This window comes from Salvelinus fontinalis, chromosome 2 (genome assembly GCF_029448725.1).
Source record: "Salvelinus fontinalis isolate EN_2023a chromosome 2, ASM2944872v1, whole genome shotgun sequence".
Lineage (NCBI taxonomy): Eukaryota > Metazoa > Chordata > Actinopteri > Salmoniformes > Salmonidae > Salvelinus > Salvelinus fontinalis.
This window is the reverse complement of record NC_074666.1, coordinates 58696684-58714148: the sequence shown is the minus strand read 5'-3', so window position 1 is coordinate 58714148 and position 17465 is coordinate 58696684. Positions and strand designations below refer to the sequence as shown.

The 17465-nt window shown below is 42.8% G+C and overlaps 1 protein-coding gene across 2 annotated transcripts in view; it reads right to left on the bottom strand.

Moving 5' to 3' along the window:
• LOC129822118 (serine/arginine repetitive matrix protein 3-like) overlaps positions 1–17465 on the bottom strand; it is a 156984-nt gene that overhangs the window by 11177 nt on the left and 128342 nt on the right. For both annotated transcript variants that reach the window (XM_055880081.1, XM_055880090.1), the window contains exons 5-10: positions 12818–12898; positions 12083–12151; positions 7426–7461; positions 7251–7301; positions 5889–5999; positions 5377–5554 (exon numbers count right to left, since the gene is read on the bottom strand). In XM_055880081.1, the coding sequence (XP_055736056.1) occupies positions 5377–5554; positions 5889–5999; positions 7251–7301; positions 7426–7461; positions 12083–12151; positions 12818–12898 (526 nt within the window). The remainder of the gene's footprint in view (positions 1–5376; positions 5555–5888; positions 6000–7250; positions 7302–7425; positions 7462–12082; positions 12152–12817; positions 12899–17465) is intronic.

Genomic DNA, 17465 nt, shown 5'->3' with positions numbered 1-17465 from the left:
GGTTGTTGTACACCTGATGTCTGGGAGCTCTCTCAGACTTCTGAAGGAAGGGGCTAACTATCACTGAGCAAAACATTGTGCTTTAGAAAGACTGTATTGACAAGAAAAACTAGTAGTACACATACCCAGTTAACCTACTTGGTCCAGTTCCAAAGCATATGAGTGCTTTTTACATAAACGAGACAGAAAAGGAGCATTGGGCATTTATTTCATGGGGTAAATACTACTCAAATCGATAAAAAGCAGGATATAAAACAGTCATAAATGAATTCAAGCAGTAAGAGAGAGAGAGAGAGACAGACAGACAGACATACACATACCGACAGACAGACAAACAGAGCAGGTGAGACCTCTCATAAACACATGCAAGCTTCAGAAGGAAAGGAAATTGAAGGAGATAGCATCATCTGTCATTCATTATTCTAGACAGAATGTTTTTGGACGCTGCTCTACACCCCATTTAGTTGCTTAGTCAGCAGTGAAAGTGAAACAGTAATGGCTATTGCCTTTGGTCTAAATGATGCCTGTTGTTTTGTTAGCAGAGCACACTGTTACAGTGGCTTGCGAAAGTATTCAACCCCTTGGCATTTTTCCTATTTTGTTGCCTTTACAACCTGGAATTCAAATAGATTTTTGGGGGGTTTGTATCATTTAATTTACACAACATGTCTACCACTTTGAAGATGCAAAATATTTTTTATTGGTAAACAAACAAGAAATAAGACAAAAAAACTGAAAACTTGGGCGTGCATAACTATTCATCCCCCCCAAAGTCAATACCTTGTAGAGCCACCTTTTGCAGAAATTACAGCTGCAAGTCTCGTGGGGTATGTCTCTATAAGCTTGGCGCATCTAGCCACTGGGATGTTTGCCCATTCTTCAAGGCAAAACTGCTCCAGCTCCTTCAAGTTGGATGGGTTCCGCTGATGTACAACAATCTTTAAGTCATACCACAGATTCTCAATTGGATTGAGGTCTGGGCTTTGACTAGGCTATTCCAAGACATTTAAATGTTTCCCCTTCAACCACTCGAGTGTTGCTATAGCAGTATGCTTAGGGTCATTGTCCTGCTGGAAGGTGAACCTCCGTCCCAGTCTGAAATCTCTGGAAGACTGAAACAGGTTTCCCTCAAGAATTTCCCTGTATTTAGCGCTATCCATCATTCCTTCAATTCTGACCAGTTTCCCAGTCCCTGCCGATGAAAAACATCCCCACAGCATGATGCTGCCACCACTATGCCACCACTATGGGGATGGTGTTCTCGGGGTGATGAGAGGTGTTGGGTTTGCGCCAGACATAGCGTTTTCCTTAATGGCCAAAAATCTCAATTTTAGTCTCATCTGACCAGAGTACCTTCTTCCATAAGTTTGGGGTGTCTCCCACATGCCTTTTGGCGAACACCAAACATGTTTGCTTATTTTTTTCTTGCAACTCTTCCGTAAAGCCCAGCTCTGTGAAGTGTACGCCTTAAAGTGCTCCTGTGGACAAATACTCCAATCTCCGCTGTGGAGCTTTGCAGATCCTTCAGGGTTATCTTTGGTCTCTTTGTTGCCTCTCTGATTAATGCCCTCCTTGCCTGGTCTGTGAGTTTTGGTGGGCTGCCAGGTTTGATGTGGTGCCATATTCTTTAAATAATGGATTTAATGGTGCTCCGAGGGATGTTCAAAGTTTCTGATATTTTTAATAACCCAAACCTGATCTGTACTTCTCCACAACTTTGTCCCTGACCTGTTTGGAGAGCTCCTTGGTGTTCATAGTGCTGCTTGCTTGGTGGTGCCCCTTGCTCAGTGGTGTTGCAGACTCTGGGGCCTTTCAGAACAGGTGTATATATACAGAGATCATGTTACAGATCATGTGACACTTAAATAAAGTCCACCTGTATGCAATCTAAATAATTATGTGACTTCTGAAGGGAATTGGTTGCACCACATCTTATTTAGGGGATTCATAGCAAAGGGGGTGAATACATATGCACGCACCACTTTTCCGTTTTACATTTTTATAAACAAATAATTTTTTCATTTCACTTCACCAATTTGGACTATTTTGTGTATGTCCATTACATGAAATCCCCCCAAAAATCATTTTAATTACAGGTTGTAATGCAACAAAATAGGAAAAACACCAAGGGGGTGAATACTTTGGCAAGGCGCTGTAGTTAGGTTCAGTTAGATTCAAACGCAAAATGCTACCTCAGTTCTAATGAGCCATCTATAGTAGGGAGATTATGGTGACGACTGAAAGATAGTGATTTAAAACATAACAGTTCAGTCAGTCTGTCGTTCTTTGTGGTTGTTTCACAGATAGATCAAAATAAAGCAGATTAGGAGGGGTTACCGTTTTCAAAGGAGCCAAAGCATGGAAACAGTTCCAAACGAGACAGTTAGGGAGGAATAAGAATGACAGAAGACAAAATCAATTCTGAGTAAACTAGACAAGATGTCTGGTTAGTTTCAGTGATAAATACCTAGCAATTATACATTCACTTTTTATACACCTCTATCATTCTTGCTACTGTACCAGTACAGCAATGACTTCTCTGTCGCTCATTCTGTTCTGAGCAATTGTATCCACTTTAGTGACTGTACTGAGGCATTTGGTGGCACTAGAGCTGAACGCGTAACCAAACTGAAACCAATCACGTGTGTAAACTAGAAGTATTGGACATTTCATAAATTAGGTTCAGATCAAATCACCACACAATCTCACAGGCCAAACCAGATAATATCATTCTCTTATGACAACATAAGATAGAACTGGTTGAGTTCAGATGTAAAAATAGCATAGTTGAGACCTACATTTTTACATCCATCTTTGTTTGTTAGATCAGTCAGCTACAGATGGTTTCATTGATGGCTGTTATCAAGCATTACCATCAGCATGATCAAATGACAACTTTTGACTAACATTTACAAAATGTCCTAAACTCTATAGCATATCAAAGAAATAAAACAGTGGAGAACTATTAATAAGTACTTTTTAAATAAGCATCCTCCTGTTTCATATTTTATTACATTTGGGGGAGCTGTAGCAAAACCAAACTTTAAAGCTATTATTTGTTTCCTTTCCCTGGCTAAACTGATTCAGAAGTGAGCTCTCACTACTTCATCACTGCAGGAGCTTGCTGCCTAACAAAAACCAAAGCGTTTCCAGTTCATTAGCAAACCCCGAGGCTCCGTCCCAAATGGCACTCTATTCCCTATATATGGGCCCTGGTCAAAAGTAGTGCACTATCCTGTATATAAAGTGCATTCGGGAAAGTATTCAGACCCCTTGACCTTTTCCACATTTTGTAATGTTACAGCCTTATTCTAAAATGGATTAAATCATTTTTTCCCCTCATCAATTTACACACAATACCCCATAATGACAAAGCAAAAACAGGTTTTTAGACAGTTTTGCTAATTTATTAAAAAAGAAAGAATAATATCACATTTACATAAGTATTCAGTATTCCTTTTCTCAGTACTTTGTTGAAACACCTTTGGCAGACATTACATCCTCGAGTCTTCTTGGATATGACGCTACAAGCTTGGTACACCAGTATTTGGGGAGTTTCTCTCATTCTTCTCTGCAGATCCTCTCAAGCTCTGTCAGGTTGGATGGGGAGCATAGCTGCACAGCTATTCTCAGGTCTCACCAGAGATGTTCGATCGGGTTCAATCAGGCTGTGGCTGGGCCACTCGAGGACATTCAGAGACTTGTCCCGAAGCCACTCCTTTGTTGTCTTGGCTTTGTACTTAGGGTCGTTGTCCTGTTGGAAGGTGAAGCTTCACCCCTGTCTGAGGTCCTGAGTGCTCGAGAGCAGGTTTTCATCAAGGATCTCTGTACTTTGCTCCGTTCATCTTTTCCTCAATCCTGACTAGTCTCTCAGTCCCTGCCACTGAAACCATCCCCAGGGCATGAGGCTGCCACCACCATGCTTCACCGTAGGGATACTGACAGGTTTCCTCCAGACGTGACGCTTGGTATTCAGGCCAAAAAGTTTGGTATTGGTTTCATCAGACCAGAGAATCTTGTTTCTCATGGTCTGAGAGTCTTTGGGTGCCTTTTGGCAAACTCCAAGCAGGCTATCATGTGCCATTTACTGAGGAGTGGCTTCTGTCTGGTCACTCTACCATAAAGGTCTGATTGGTGAAGTGCTGCAGAGATGGTTGTCCTTTTGGAAGGTTCTCCCATCTCCACAGAGGAGCTTTGTCAGAGTGACTATCGGGTTCTTGGTCACCTCCTTGACCAAGGCCCTTCTCCCCCGATTGCTCAGTTTGGCCGGGCGGCCAGCTCTAGGTGGTTTCAAGCTTCTTCCATTGAAGAATGATGGAGGCCACTGTTCTTGGGGACCTTCAATGCTGCAGAAATTTTTTGATACCCTTCCCCAGATCTGTGCCTCAACACAATCCTGTCTTGGAGCTCTACGGACAATTCCTTCGACCTCATGGTTTGATTTTTGCTCTGACATGCACTGTCAACTGTAGGACCTTATATAGACAGGCGTGTGCCTTTCCAAATCATGTCCAATCAATTTAATTTATCAAGTGGACTCTGTTTTTTAAGGTATTTCTGTTTTTTATTGTTAATACATTTTTAAACATTTCTAAAAATCTGTTTTCACTTTGTCATTATGGGATATTGTGTGTAGATGGATGAGGAAAAATACATTTTAGAATAAGGCTGTAACGTAACAAAATGTGAAAAAAGTCAAGGGGTCTGAATACTTTCCAAATGCACTGTATGGAATCTGGTGTCATTTAGGACACACCCTAATACTAAACCTCCATATTATCATTGTACGATACATAACATGTGCCATGCAAACACTCACTTGGGCCAGAGATTAATTGATCATTAATTGATCAGTGTTAATTTTTTTTCTCTTATCTCCAGCAAACTTAGCCTGGTGCCAGAACTGTTTTTGCTGTCTTGGCGTGGACACGTTTGTGCTGTCTTGGCGTGGAAATGACCATAGGAGGCAAGGCAGCACAAACAGATCTGGGATGAGGCCACAGCAAACTCATTCTTACGTATGTATGACTCAAACATCCATCCCTCCCTCTAACCAGTTACGTCAAAGGAATGTTGAGATTGTATAAGTATCAAAGTAATGCCAGAAATAATTAGTGGCAGCAAGATTGCACAGGAGGACAAAAGTGGTTGGAAGATATACAGAGTAAAACTACCCTGCAAAAATAGGAATAACTAAAAGAAGAGTCATTCTATAATAGTACCAAATAAAGAGGAGATTATGTCACAAACTGACACAAAGAAAATAAATCATGTTCATAGGAGAGGGAGACAGTGTGGAGGTTACCATTTGAGTGTAGATTAGAATGTGGGAGGGGGTTAGGGAGGTGGCGGGGCGAGATAGAGGAGACTACATACATCTTGCCCTTTGTTGCCCTCGGCCACGTGGTTGTGGTTGAGTCTGCCAGCTTTGCCGTTGCGGGCGTGGTCTTGGTGGTGGTGCCCGTTGTGCCACGTGACAGGACCGCCAGGACCGGGAGACGGGGACGGGCTCACACAGGCCTTGTGTCCGTCTGTCTTGTGCTTGGAGTTGGGCCTGGAGGGACAGACGGACAAACAGGAGTACTGAACCAAGCTGCTGAAATGACACAGACTCAAGAGTATGTTATAATATACCAGCTACGTATAGACTGTTTAAGACTCAACAGTATAGTCTAGGCTATCATTACCTTTTCAACTGGTCAGCCATGAGTTGAACTACAGTCAACTACATTCTGATCAAATAATAATCATGGATCTCTAGCAAAGCTGTTGCAAACCTTGAATCAGTGTTACATCAATAGACCAAGAAGAGTATGATTAAAGGGTTTGTGAAACAGTGAAGGCATGCATCTAAGGGGGGGGGGGGGGGGGGTTAATGGGAGTCCTACCTGCTGGGGGACTTGGAGGGGCTGTGGCCTGTGGAGGAGTGTGATGCACTTCGGGAGCTACAGCAGCTGCCTCTACGTTGAGACCTCCTACTGGGGGACTCTACTGGGGACCTGTGGGACACACGTACATTCAGAGACACACACGCATACAGGCGAGTACACGCCGGCAAGCACACAAACAAAAACATTCGGACAGACGCATGCATGCATGCACACACGAGCACACACAAACGCACGTAAATGTACACATACACAACAGAGTTGCCAGCACACACACGCACAATGACAGACATACAGACACATTCAGCAACTCAGTCATGAAATCTATTGAAGCGTTTTCAATGAAACAAGACTGACACCATGTCACATTCAAGCTTGTGGCATGCATACATTTATTTAGATACTGTCTGTTTCTTTCAAATATTATACTTACAGTTGAAGTCGGAAGTTTACATACACCTTAGCCAAATACATTTAAACTCAGTTTTTCACAATTCCTGACATTTAATCCTAGTAAAAATGCCCTGCCTTAGGTTTGTTAGGATCACCACTTTATTTTAAGAATGTGAAATGTCAGAATAGTAGTAGAGAATTATTTATTTCAGCTTTCATTTCTTTCATCACATTCCCAGTGGGTCAGAAGTTTACATACACTCAATTAGTATTTGATAGTATTGCCTTTAAATTGTTTAACTTGGGTCAAATGTTTCAGGTAACCTTCCACAACCTTCCCACAATAAGTTGGGTGAATTTTGGCCCATTCCTCCTGACAGAGCTGGTGTAACTGAGTCAGGTTTGTAGGCCTCCTTGCTCACACACGCTTTTTCAGTTCTGCCAACAGATTTTCTATAGGATTGAGGTCAGGGCTTTGTGATGGCCACTCCAATACCTTGACTTTGTTGTCCTTAAGCTATTTTGCCACAACTTTGGAAGTATGCTTGGGGTTGTTGTCCATTTGGAAGACCCATTTGCAACCAAGCTTTAACTACCTGACTTATGTCTAGAGATGTAGCTTCAATATATCCACATCATTTTCTTTCCTCATGATGCCATCTATTTTGTGAAGTGCACCAGTCCCTCCTGCAGCAAAGCACCCACACAACATGATGCTGCCACCCCCGTGCTTCACGGTTGGGATGAGGTTCTTCGGCTTGCAAGCTTCCCCCTTTTTCCTCCAAACATAACGATGGTCATTATGACCAAAACAGTTCTATTTTTGTAGAACCTCAGTGTATGTAAACTTCCGACTTCAACTGTATACGCAACTAAAGTCTACGAAACATCTAACATCTTCTCAGTTCAGTCAGATCTTCTCAGTTCAGGGTCCATTATTGTTATATTATGAAAAAGAGGGATAATTACCTCTTTCTGGTTTTGTTCTTGTCTTTCTGTTTGTTCTTTGGGCTACCGGATCTGAAAAGGGAAACACGTTGATGCATCTTCTTTCAACAGGTAACAAGGTACGTGCACTGTAACAAGCAGTCATTGACCTAGTGTCCCTGACTGTAAAACCTATGTGATGTGGTTGTATCCCCACCTGTATCTCCTCTTTCTCCTGGAACCAGACGTCGACCTACAGAGAAAGAGAAACCTGAGTCATCTGTAGCTCAGTTGGTAGTGCATGGTGCTTGCAATGCTAGGATAGTGGGTTCGATTTCCAGGACCACCCGCACATAAAATGCACGCACGCATGACTGTAAGTTGCTTTGGATAAAAGCGTCTGCTAAATGGCATATGTTATTTTTATTCAAATTATTAAACCTCTGTTACACACACTGAACTCCAGTTAGCCTGACCATCTCTCTAGACCTTAATAAGGGGATATATAATGAGGGGATATATGCTTGACTGACTACATACAGTACTTCAAAGTCCTTAGTATGTTCACACTACTGTTGCCACGGTGATAAGTCAGACGGGACAACAAAAGCTCTTCTTTTCCCTCTTTTTACACAACACTGTATTCACCTTATGTGGACATAGACACATACACATAATACACCTGGCACATGTACCACAAGGAGAGAGGAACACAAAAACTATGTCAGGTCTGTGCTAGTGAAGAGAAAGAGACTAATAAAGATGTAAAACTAATAAAGATTAATATAGGGCCAGTGAAGAATTGTTCTGGCGTCTAGGCTATGAGACCACATGGTCTCCCAAATGGTACCCTATTCCCTATTTAAGTAGTGCACTAAATAGGGAATAGGGTGCCATTTGGGATGTACACCATGTTGTTGTTCCACCAGAGAGAACAGACTGGGGGCTCTAAGGAGGCTTCGCCTTTCATTTATTTTACTCCCATCAATTGTCAAACACAATGTCCCCTGATAGTGCTCTTCTTAATATAGGGCTATAACCAAATAGTAGCCTATGTTAACCATACAGTCTACCATGTAGACTACACCCTCTGTGCCTTTGTGCCCTTGTGAGTTGGTCAGTCTATTGGAGGAATGCCGGTCGACCCTCAGGAGTCAAGGGGCCTTTGGGAGTCTGTTAGCCCACCACCATTATGGCTTAGGTTATTTTATTTTTTATTAATTTGACCTTTATTTACGTTTATTTAACTGGGCAAGTCAAAATCGTATGTGCAATGACGGCCTACCGGGGAACAGTGGGTTAACTGCCTTGTTCAGGATCCAGCAACCTTTCAGGTATACCACTAGACTACCTTCCGCCCCTGAACTGGAGAGATTTAGCTGGGGGGACATCAGTGTTAGAAATACCCACCCTCGCAAGACAAGGAATGTGGGTCTAATGTATACATTGGGTTGGCCTATTGTAATTTATGCTTCTGTTTAGGCAGAGATCCCACAGGATGTCAGGAGGGAGAGCCTCCTCTATATAGTGTTCAGACAAAAGCCTATGCTTGTAATGCTCTTTTCCATGACCAGTCGTTATTAAATAACCTGAACTTGTTTTCAAGTCTGTGTCTTTTTTGTTCTTGACTATCTTCATATCATCAAGTCTTAGAACCCTACATTATTAACACCCTCCTCTATCGCTCTCCTCCCTCCTTTTCTCCTAATTGAAGGAATATACAATGCTATGCTATACTTCAAATGGGAGCCCAAACCAAAGAAAACGTAATCTTCTGTTGTTACAAAGTGACTTTTCTATGTTGGCGGTGTAGTAAAGTGAGTATTGGTTGGTGGACACCATAGCAGCTTACAGTTCAGATTGTTACAACTGCATTGGAAAAAGCTCCCCTTCCCCTCCACCGCCTTCTCCAATGCCCCAACAGACACACACAGTAGAGCATATCACAGGAGGCTACCTAACTCTAGGGACGCACCCACCTCCTCCTTTTCCCCCTATCTAACCATACATTATTCATGTATAGACAATACCTGCAATGCAGTGGATGTTTGGAGAAATCTGAGGAGGGGAGAGAGAGAGAGGCTAAAGGTGGGAGAGGGGGGAGGAGGAGAGTTTTATAAGTGTGAAGAGGGTAGGGGTGTTGGGGGGGGTTATTTGGGGGGGGGGCAGCACAGCGATGCTCTGCAATTTGGTGAGAGGCTCATTTTTCTTCTTTTGCGGCTCTCATACAGGTTTGGTTATTAGAAGAATGAGTTTAGCCCCCACAAGAGAGAGAGAATTAAAGAGATATAGAGATAGGGAGAGAGAAATAGAGAAGGAGAATAAAAGAGCGAGAAAAAAAAGGAGGAGGGATGTGCTATTTAGAATTGCTTATTGTCCTTATGATATCCCTGGGCGAAGCAATATTATTCTCTGCTGAGCTCTCTTTCTCATTCTCTCTCTATCCATTCTCTTTTTCATTTTGTGCTGACACTATAATTATTGCTTTATTGTCGGAGGAGGAGGATTGCTTCGTAAGAAAAGTATAAGCAACATTATTACACATCATCAATAATGAATGAATGCGCTGGAAGAATATCCTCTCCAATATCTTACTTCTCACTTTGAGTATCAATATCCTTATCAATAATATGTGACTTGTTTTAGGAAACATAGTATGTCACGCTTCACTACTTCACAGGAGAGGCATTTGAACATAAACCTTTTTTTTTAACTACGTTTTTTGGAAGAAATGCCATCTAGAACATGTGAACTTTCATGTGCCTTAATAACAAACGTGTACGCCATCTGTAAATACTAATACAAGTTTTAAATTACGAGCCTAGTTGGTTTAGCCATAGAAAAAGTCAGGAACCTTCCCATTAGCCATGATTTACTGAGATAATGGATGGGCTGGACATGACGAGAGATACGTTTGGATTGGTATGCCATGTAGCACGTTTCTGTCTATAACATGAGCTGGTCAGTATGTGTAGGTAATCCTTTCTATCGCAGATTTTTTGAAAGATATCACATAGTAGACCTGCAAAAGTGTTGCTCTCGACTTTCTGGAGGACTGAGTTTTGAAATCAGTGGAATGCCCGGTGGAATTAGATTATGATGGAGAAAATGATGGTGTTTGATTGCAAATATGCAGAGGGAGTCGAAAAGAGAACACCCAGAAGGCTGTTGTATAAAACACCTGTCTCCGGATTACATCTTCAAACTAAGGGCAACCATGGCATCTGTGACAGAGAGGGAGAAGCGTCCATCCATGTATACCCATAAGATAGTCTAGGTAGCAAAATGTTCAGATATTATACGTTTCTAATTTTGTCGTTTTCAATTCAAGTTAAAGCGTACTGTTAGCTAGCTAGCTAAAGTTAGCTGGCTGGCTCGTTAGCTAACGTTACATGTATGATCTTTGTAGTAATATTATTCCTATCTCAGGAGCCATTTGCATTGCTAGTTGTAGCCGGTTGTTAGCTAGCTAGCTAACATTGAACCAGGTTGGTTAGCGACCTGCAGATTCATGCAGGGTCGTAAAGTTATGAGTTGGAATTATGGTTAATTGTTTAGCTAGCTACATGTCTAAACAAAAGACTCCACTATGCAAGTAACCATTTCACTACACCTTCTGTATCCTGTGCATGTGACAAATAAACCTTGATTTTAATTGATATAGTATGTGTTTACCAGAGACGGTAATGTGAAGAACATGACCTGCACCAAAGTCAAATTAGGACATAACGTTAGGCCAACGAGACAGTGTCCAAGTAAAAAAATTCTCTAGTAATTTCGTCATACTCACAACCGTAAGCTATTTTCTTCAATTGGATTGCTATTAACTTGGAAATTATGATCTTGTTGTGAATTTATTTTCCTGTAATAATGAAGACAAATGAGCTACAGTGAAGACGTTGTCAGCTATATGATTATGGTCATTATGAGCTAACTTAACATTAGCTCGCTAGCTAGCTATCAAGCTAGAAACAGACCAAAACATTGTTTAGAAAGTTGATTATAGTTGCCTGGTTTGCTAGATTGACATATACTCAATTAATTTTTAAACGGGTGGGTTCATTGGTGTTAAAATATACTAGTGAAGCTATTTTGGACCACCAGGCTGCTGATGTCATGCAGTCTGTAGTTTTCGTGTTTATACTTTTTCATAACGACAACGACAAGTTTGATGTCGGACGACAATATAATGTTCATGATATCACTGCGACAACTGTCGATATATGTAGTATAAACCAGCTTTTAGTCTTGAAATCTTTGGTTGTTTAGAACATGGCCTTACATGTGAATCCGTAGGAGGGTGGTGCTAAGGCTTAAGAGGGTGTGAACGATGCTGAATGGGTGTAGACAAAGAAGAGCTCTCCAGTAGGTGTACCAAAACATTCAAGGGCCATTTCCTCAAAAGTGAGGTTACAAGTTTATCAACTTTCAAAGCAGAATTACTTTCCCATTGTTCCTCAAATGCAGTGTATGACATACAATTTTGCAGCTCTGTGTCTCTGCTTTTATCCAATGTAATAAACACATTTTCAAATGTTGCTACATAAGACCGAATCGAGCAGGTCGGTCATATATAGTCTGTTGTTTCTAGAAAACATAGCTTATTTGTGGTTCCTATACTATTTTGGCCTATAGGAAAGTGAGTAGTGAAAGTACAGTACTGAATAATGGCAGAGCTTGAGTTCGGTGAAACTGAGTGCTCCTCTTTCTTTTTCTGTGATAGTTATGCTGTGATTTTTTTTATCCCTAAGTTCCTCAGCTGAGCACCTTTCCCCTGTTACGCAAACCGGCTGAAAACATCAGGGTATGCTCACATTCTATGAGTAACCTAGAGGATGAATGGTCATGAAAAGTGCATGCACACGCATACACACCTGTCTCGCTTGTGTTTCTTTCCACTTTTCTTCTTCTTCTCTCTGCGGGAGGGAGAGGAGCTGTCGAACCTGGAGGAGACATGGGGAGAGAGAGAGAGCTCAGAAAGAGAGAGAGAGAGAAAGAGATGAAGAGAGCGAAAGAAGAGCAGTCCTACACAATAAAGCTTATCCAGAAGGAATTGAAAGATTGTTAAGTAAACGTCGCAAAGCACACCTCTAACCTTGCCACTATTAATGATATAGCAGGGTCACTCATACATGATTTCTTCAGAGAATTGTCTGTACTGTCAAAGCAAACAATGAACCCAGTCCTCCATTCTATTCTTTCCATTTCATCATTACATTTTCTCTAGTAGCTTTGCCAGTTCTCCTCACCAAGAGTCCTTGAGAGCGGACAGAGATTTCTATGTGTCGTACATGTCTCTAGTCACCTGTGTCCTTCTCTCCCTACAGTCGGTCTCTCGCTTTCATCTGTAGCACTGCCTCTCTCTCTCTGTCTGTCATCCAGACCAATCTCTCTCACTCACTTGATGGAAAACCAGGGAGCTGTCTTACTCTTTTTCAATTCCAATCTGTATCTACCATCACGTCGGTGTCCACGGCCCTGCCCATCTTCGGGTTTAAAGGGAGTACACACACAATACATATGCAACGATTCAAATGCAATGTAACAACAGCATAATGCATATCTCATCACTGAGGAAGAATAGTTCTACATCAATTGAGGCTACTGACCGACTCCTTCTGCGACCAGATTTCTTTTTCTTCCTCTTCTTTGGTCGAGGAGATGGAGAGCTGCTAGATTTCCTCTTCATTCTATGGTAGCCAGGCAGAGAGCGAGAGGGAGAGAAAAAGAGAGAGAGAAAGAAAGAGAGAGAGAGAGAGAGAAAGAGAGAGAGAGAAAGAGAAATGAGAGAGTTGGAGGGGGGAGTGTTCAGTGAGCGAAACATACAAGCGTTTGTCATTACAGTAATCTTCAGTCACAAATAAATTGATCAGCTGGTGGCAAGATTTTCTCCAGGCGAGCAAGCTTAATTTCCTTTGAGTGATGCGACAATCCATACTGTGCATGCAAGTGCATGGGAGCGTACCACTTCATACTGCCTCTGGCAATCTGGCATACAATTATTAATTTCTGGGAAAATGTAATTCCGATAATACATTCTAATGAATCCATGGTGTATTGGCTATACTTCAAAAGACAAACAACAATGTAGTGTAGTGTATGTCAGAATTCCCTGTACTGAGTGTGTGTATTTGTGTGGGGGTGCATTCTGAGGGCTATAGCACTTGTTCTGAAGAGCCCTCTTCAACTGATATCTATCTAATCTGCATATACACTACATGACCAAAAGTATGTGGACACCTGCTCGTCAAACATCTCATTCCAAAATCATGGGCATTAATGTGGAGTTGGTCCCTCCTTTGCTGCTATAACAGCCTCCACTTCTGGGAAGGCTTTACACTAGATGTTGGAACATTGCAGGGACTAGCTTCCATTCAGCCACAATAGCATTAGTGAGGTCGGGCAATGATGTTGGCCAATGTTTGTCTATGGAGATTGCATGGCTGTGTGCTCAATTTTGTACACCTATCAACAATGGGTGTAGCTGAAATAGTCACATCCACTAATTTGAAGGGGTGTCCACATACTTTTGTATATTTAGTGTATATGAAATGGCAAAGGCCACATGGAGAGGATGTGGTAAAGGCTGATTGGATTTCCATCTCAAGAGGTGGGTAGTGTGTGTGCGTGCGAGCTTTGTCTGTACTTGTGTCTGTCTATGCGCGTGCATGTGTGTGTGTGTGTGTGTGTGTGCCGCAGACCTTAATCGCTGACAGCATGGACTTACATCCTCTCCGGAGGGCTTGGAGGTAAGCTCCTGTACTGGCAGGCCTCCCACCTCCGCTCCCCTATCTGTGGCACACATGTGCTGTGTAGGAGTGGTGTATGGGGCAGGCTTCCTGACATTTCTTAAAAGTGACACAGTAAATAATATCATATGTATTAATCATATGTATTATTGTAATCAGTAGACTTTAGGGAAAACGCATATAGCTTTTTTAGAGTGTAAAAAAGAACGTTGTATTTAATACAACCCTTTGAAAGTGAAAATATCAACATTTTACTGCAAATGTTGGCGTTTTTCCCTAATTTTTGTAATCATAAACAAAAGGCTATATGGTTTTGGTAGTTGATTAAATGTGTTGCCAAAACAAATACAACAATTTTAAGCTGTTTTGGGGCCATGTAGACACAACATAGGGGAAGCGATGACCAAAAACGTAAATGGAGGTACATTTCACCGGCCCGGCTAAAATGGTACCATATCAAATCAAACTTTATTTGTCACAAGCACCGAATACAACAGGTGTAGACCTTACCGTGAAATGCTTACTTACAAGACCTTAACCAACAATGCAGTTGAAGAAAGTGTTAAGAAAATATTTACCAAATAAACTAAAGTAAAACATAATAAAAATAACACAATAAAATAACAATAACGAGGCTATATACAGTGGGTACCGGTACCGAGTCAATGTACGCGGGTACCGGTTAGTCCAGGTAATTTGTACATGTAGGGGTAAAGTGACTATGCATAGATAATAAACAGCAAGTAGCAGCAGTGTAAAAACAAATGGGGGTGGTCAATGTAAATATCCGGGTGGCCATTTGATGAATTGTTCTGCAGTCTTATGGCTTGGGGGTAGAAGCTGTTGAGGAGCCTTTTGGTTCTAGACTTGGTGCTCCGGTACCGCTTGCCTTGCGGTAGCAGAGAGAACAGTCTATGACTTGGGTGACTGGAGTCTTTTACATTTTTTGGGGCTTTCCTCTGACACCGCCAAGTATATAGGTCCTGGATGGCAGGAAGCTTGGCCCCAGTGATGTACTGGGTCGTACGCACAACCCTCTGTAGCGCCTTACGGTCAGATGCCGAGCAGTTGCCATACCAGGCGGTGACGCAACTGGTCAGGATGCTCTCGATGGTACAGCTGTAGAACCTTTTGAGGATCTGGGAACCTATGCCAAATCTTGTCAGTCTCCTGAAGGTGTCGTCGTGCCCTCTTCACGACTGTCTTGATGTGTTTGGACCATGATAGTTTGATGGTTATGTGGACACCAAGGAACTTGAAACTCTCGACCAGCTCCACTACAGCCCCGTCAATGTCAATGGAGACCAATTTGGCCCGCCTTTTCCTGTTGTCCACGATCAGCTCCTTTGTCTTGCTCACATTGAGGGAGAGGTTGTTGTCCTAGCAACACACTGCCAGGTCTCTGACCTCCTCCCTATAGTAGGCTGTCTCATCGTTGTTGCTAATCAGGCCTACCACTGTTGTGTCGTCAGCAAACTTAATGATGGTGTTGGAGTTGTGCTTGGCCACGGAGTTGAGGTTGAACAAGGAGTACAGGAGGGGACTAAGCACACACCTCTGAGGGCCCCTGTGTTGTGGATCAGCGTGGCAGACGTGTTGTTGCCTAACCTTACCACCTGGGGGGCGGCCCGTCAGGAAGTCCAGGATCCAGTTGCAGAGAGAGGTGTTTAGTCCCAGGGTCCTTAGCGTAGTGATGAGCTTTGAGGGCACTATGGTTTTGAACGCTGAGCTGTAGTCAATGAACAGCATTCTCACATAGGTGTTCCTTTTGTCCAGGTGGGAAAGGGCAGTGTGGAGCGCGATTGAGATTGCGTCATCTGTGGATCTGTTGGGGCGGTATGCGAATTGGAGTGGGTCTAGAGTGTCCGGGATGATGCTGTTGATGTGAGCCATGACTAGCCTTTCAAAGCACTTCATGGCTATCGACCTGAGTGCTACGGGGCAGTAATCATTTAGGCAGGTTACCTTCGCTTCCTTGGGCACAGGGACTATGCTGTTCTGCTTGACACATGTAGGTATTACAAACTAGGTCAGGGAGAGGTTGAAAATGTCAGTGAAGACACTTGCCAGTTGGTCTGCACATGCTTTGCGTACACGTCCTGGTAATCTGTCTGGCCCCGTGGCTTTGTGAATGTTGACCTGTATAAAGGGCTTGATCACGTCGCCTACCGAGAGCGTTATCACACAGTCGTCTGGAACAGCTGGTGCTCCCATGCATGTTTCAGGGTTGCTTGCCTCGAAGCTAGCATAAAAGGCATTTAGCACACCTGGTAGGCTCGCGTCACTGGGCAGCTCACGGCTGGGTTTCCCTTTGTAGTCCGTAATGGTTTTCAAGCCATGCCACATCCGACGATCGTCAGAGCTGGTGTAGTAGGATTCAATCTTAATCCTGTATTGACGCTTTGCCTGTTTGATGGTTTGTTTGAGGGTGTAGCGGGATTTCTTACAAGCGTCTGGATTAGTGTCCCACTCCTTAAAAGCGGAAGCTCTAGCCTTTAGCTCGATGCGGATGTTGTCTGTAATCCATGGCTTCTGGTTGGGATATGTACGTACGGTCACTGTGGGGACGATGTCATCAATGCACTTATTGATGAAGTCGATGACTGAGGTGGTATACTCCTCAATGCCATTGGATGAATCACGGAACATATTCCAGTCTGTGCTAGCCAAACAGTCCTGTAGCGTAGCATCTGCATCATCTGACCACTTCCGTATTGAGCGAGTCACTTCCTGCTTGAGTTTTTGCTTGTAGGCAGGAATCAGGAGGATAGAATTATGGTCAGATTTGCCAAATGGAGGGAGGGGGAGAGCTTTGCTTTGTATTCATCACTGTGTGTGGAGTAAAGGTGGTCTAGAGTTTTTTTCCCTCTGGTTGCACATGTGACATGCTGGTAGAAATGAGGTCAAACGGATTGTGGCCACTAGGAGCGTGGCCACTATGAGCACCACTTCTGGATGAGCATTCTCTTGCTTGCTTATGGCCTTATACAGCTCGTCTTAGTGCCAGCCTCGGTTTGTGGTGGTAAATAGACAGCTACGAATAATATAGATGAGAACTCTCTTGGTAGATAATGTGGTCTACAGCTTATCATAAGGTATTCTACCTCAGGCGAGCAATACCTTGAGACTTCTTTAATATTCGACATCGCACACCAGCTGTTATTGACAAATAGACACACACCCCTGTCCCTCATCTTACCAGACGTAGCTTCTCTGTCCTGCCAATACATGGAAAATCCCACCAGCTCTATATTATCCGTGTCGTCACTCAGCCACGACTCGTGAAACATAAGATATTACAATTTAACGGGACATTAAACCTCCACTATCAATTTTTTTCTTCAATGATTGCACGTTGGCCAATAAAAAGGTTGGTAGTGGAGGTTAAGTCACTCGCCTACATATTCTCAGAAGGCAGCCCGACCTCCGTCCCCTTTTTCTCCGTCTTTTCTTTACGCAAATGAAAGGGATTTGGGCCAGTTCTCAAGAAAGCAGTATATCCTTTGCG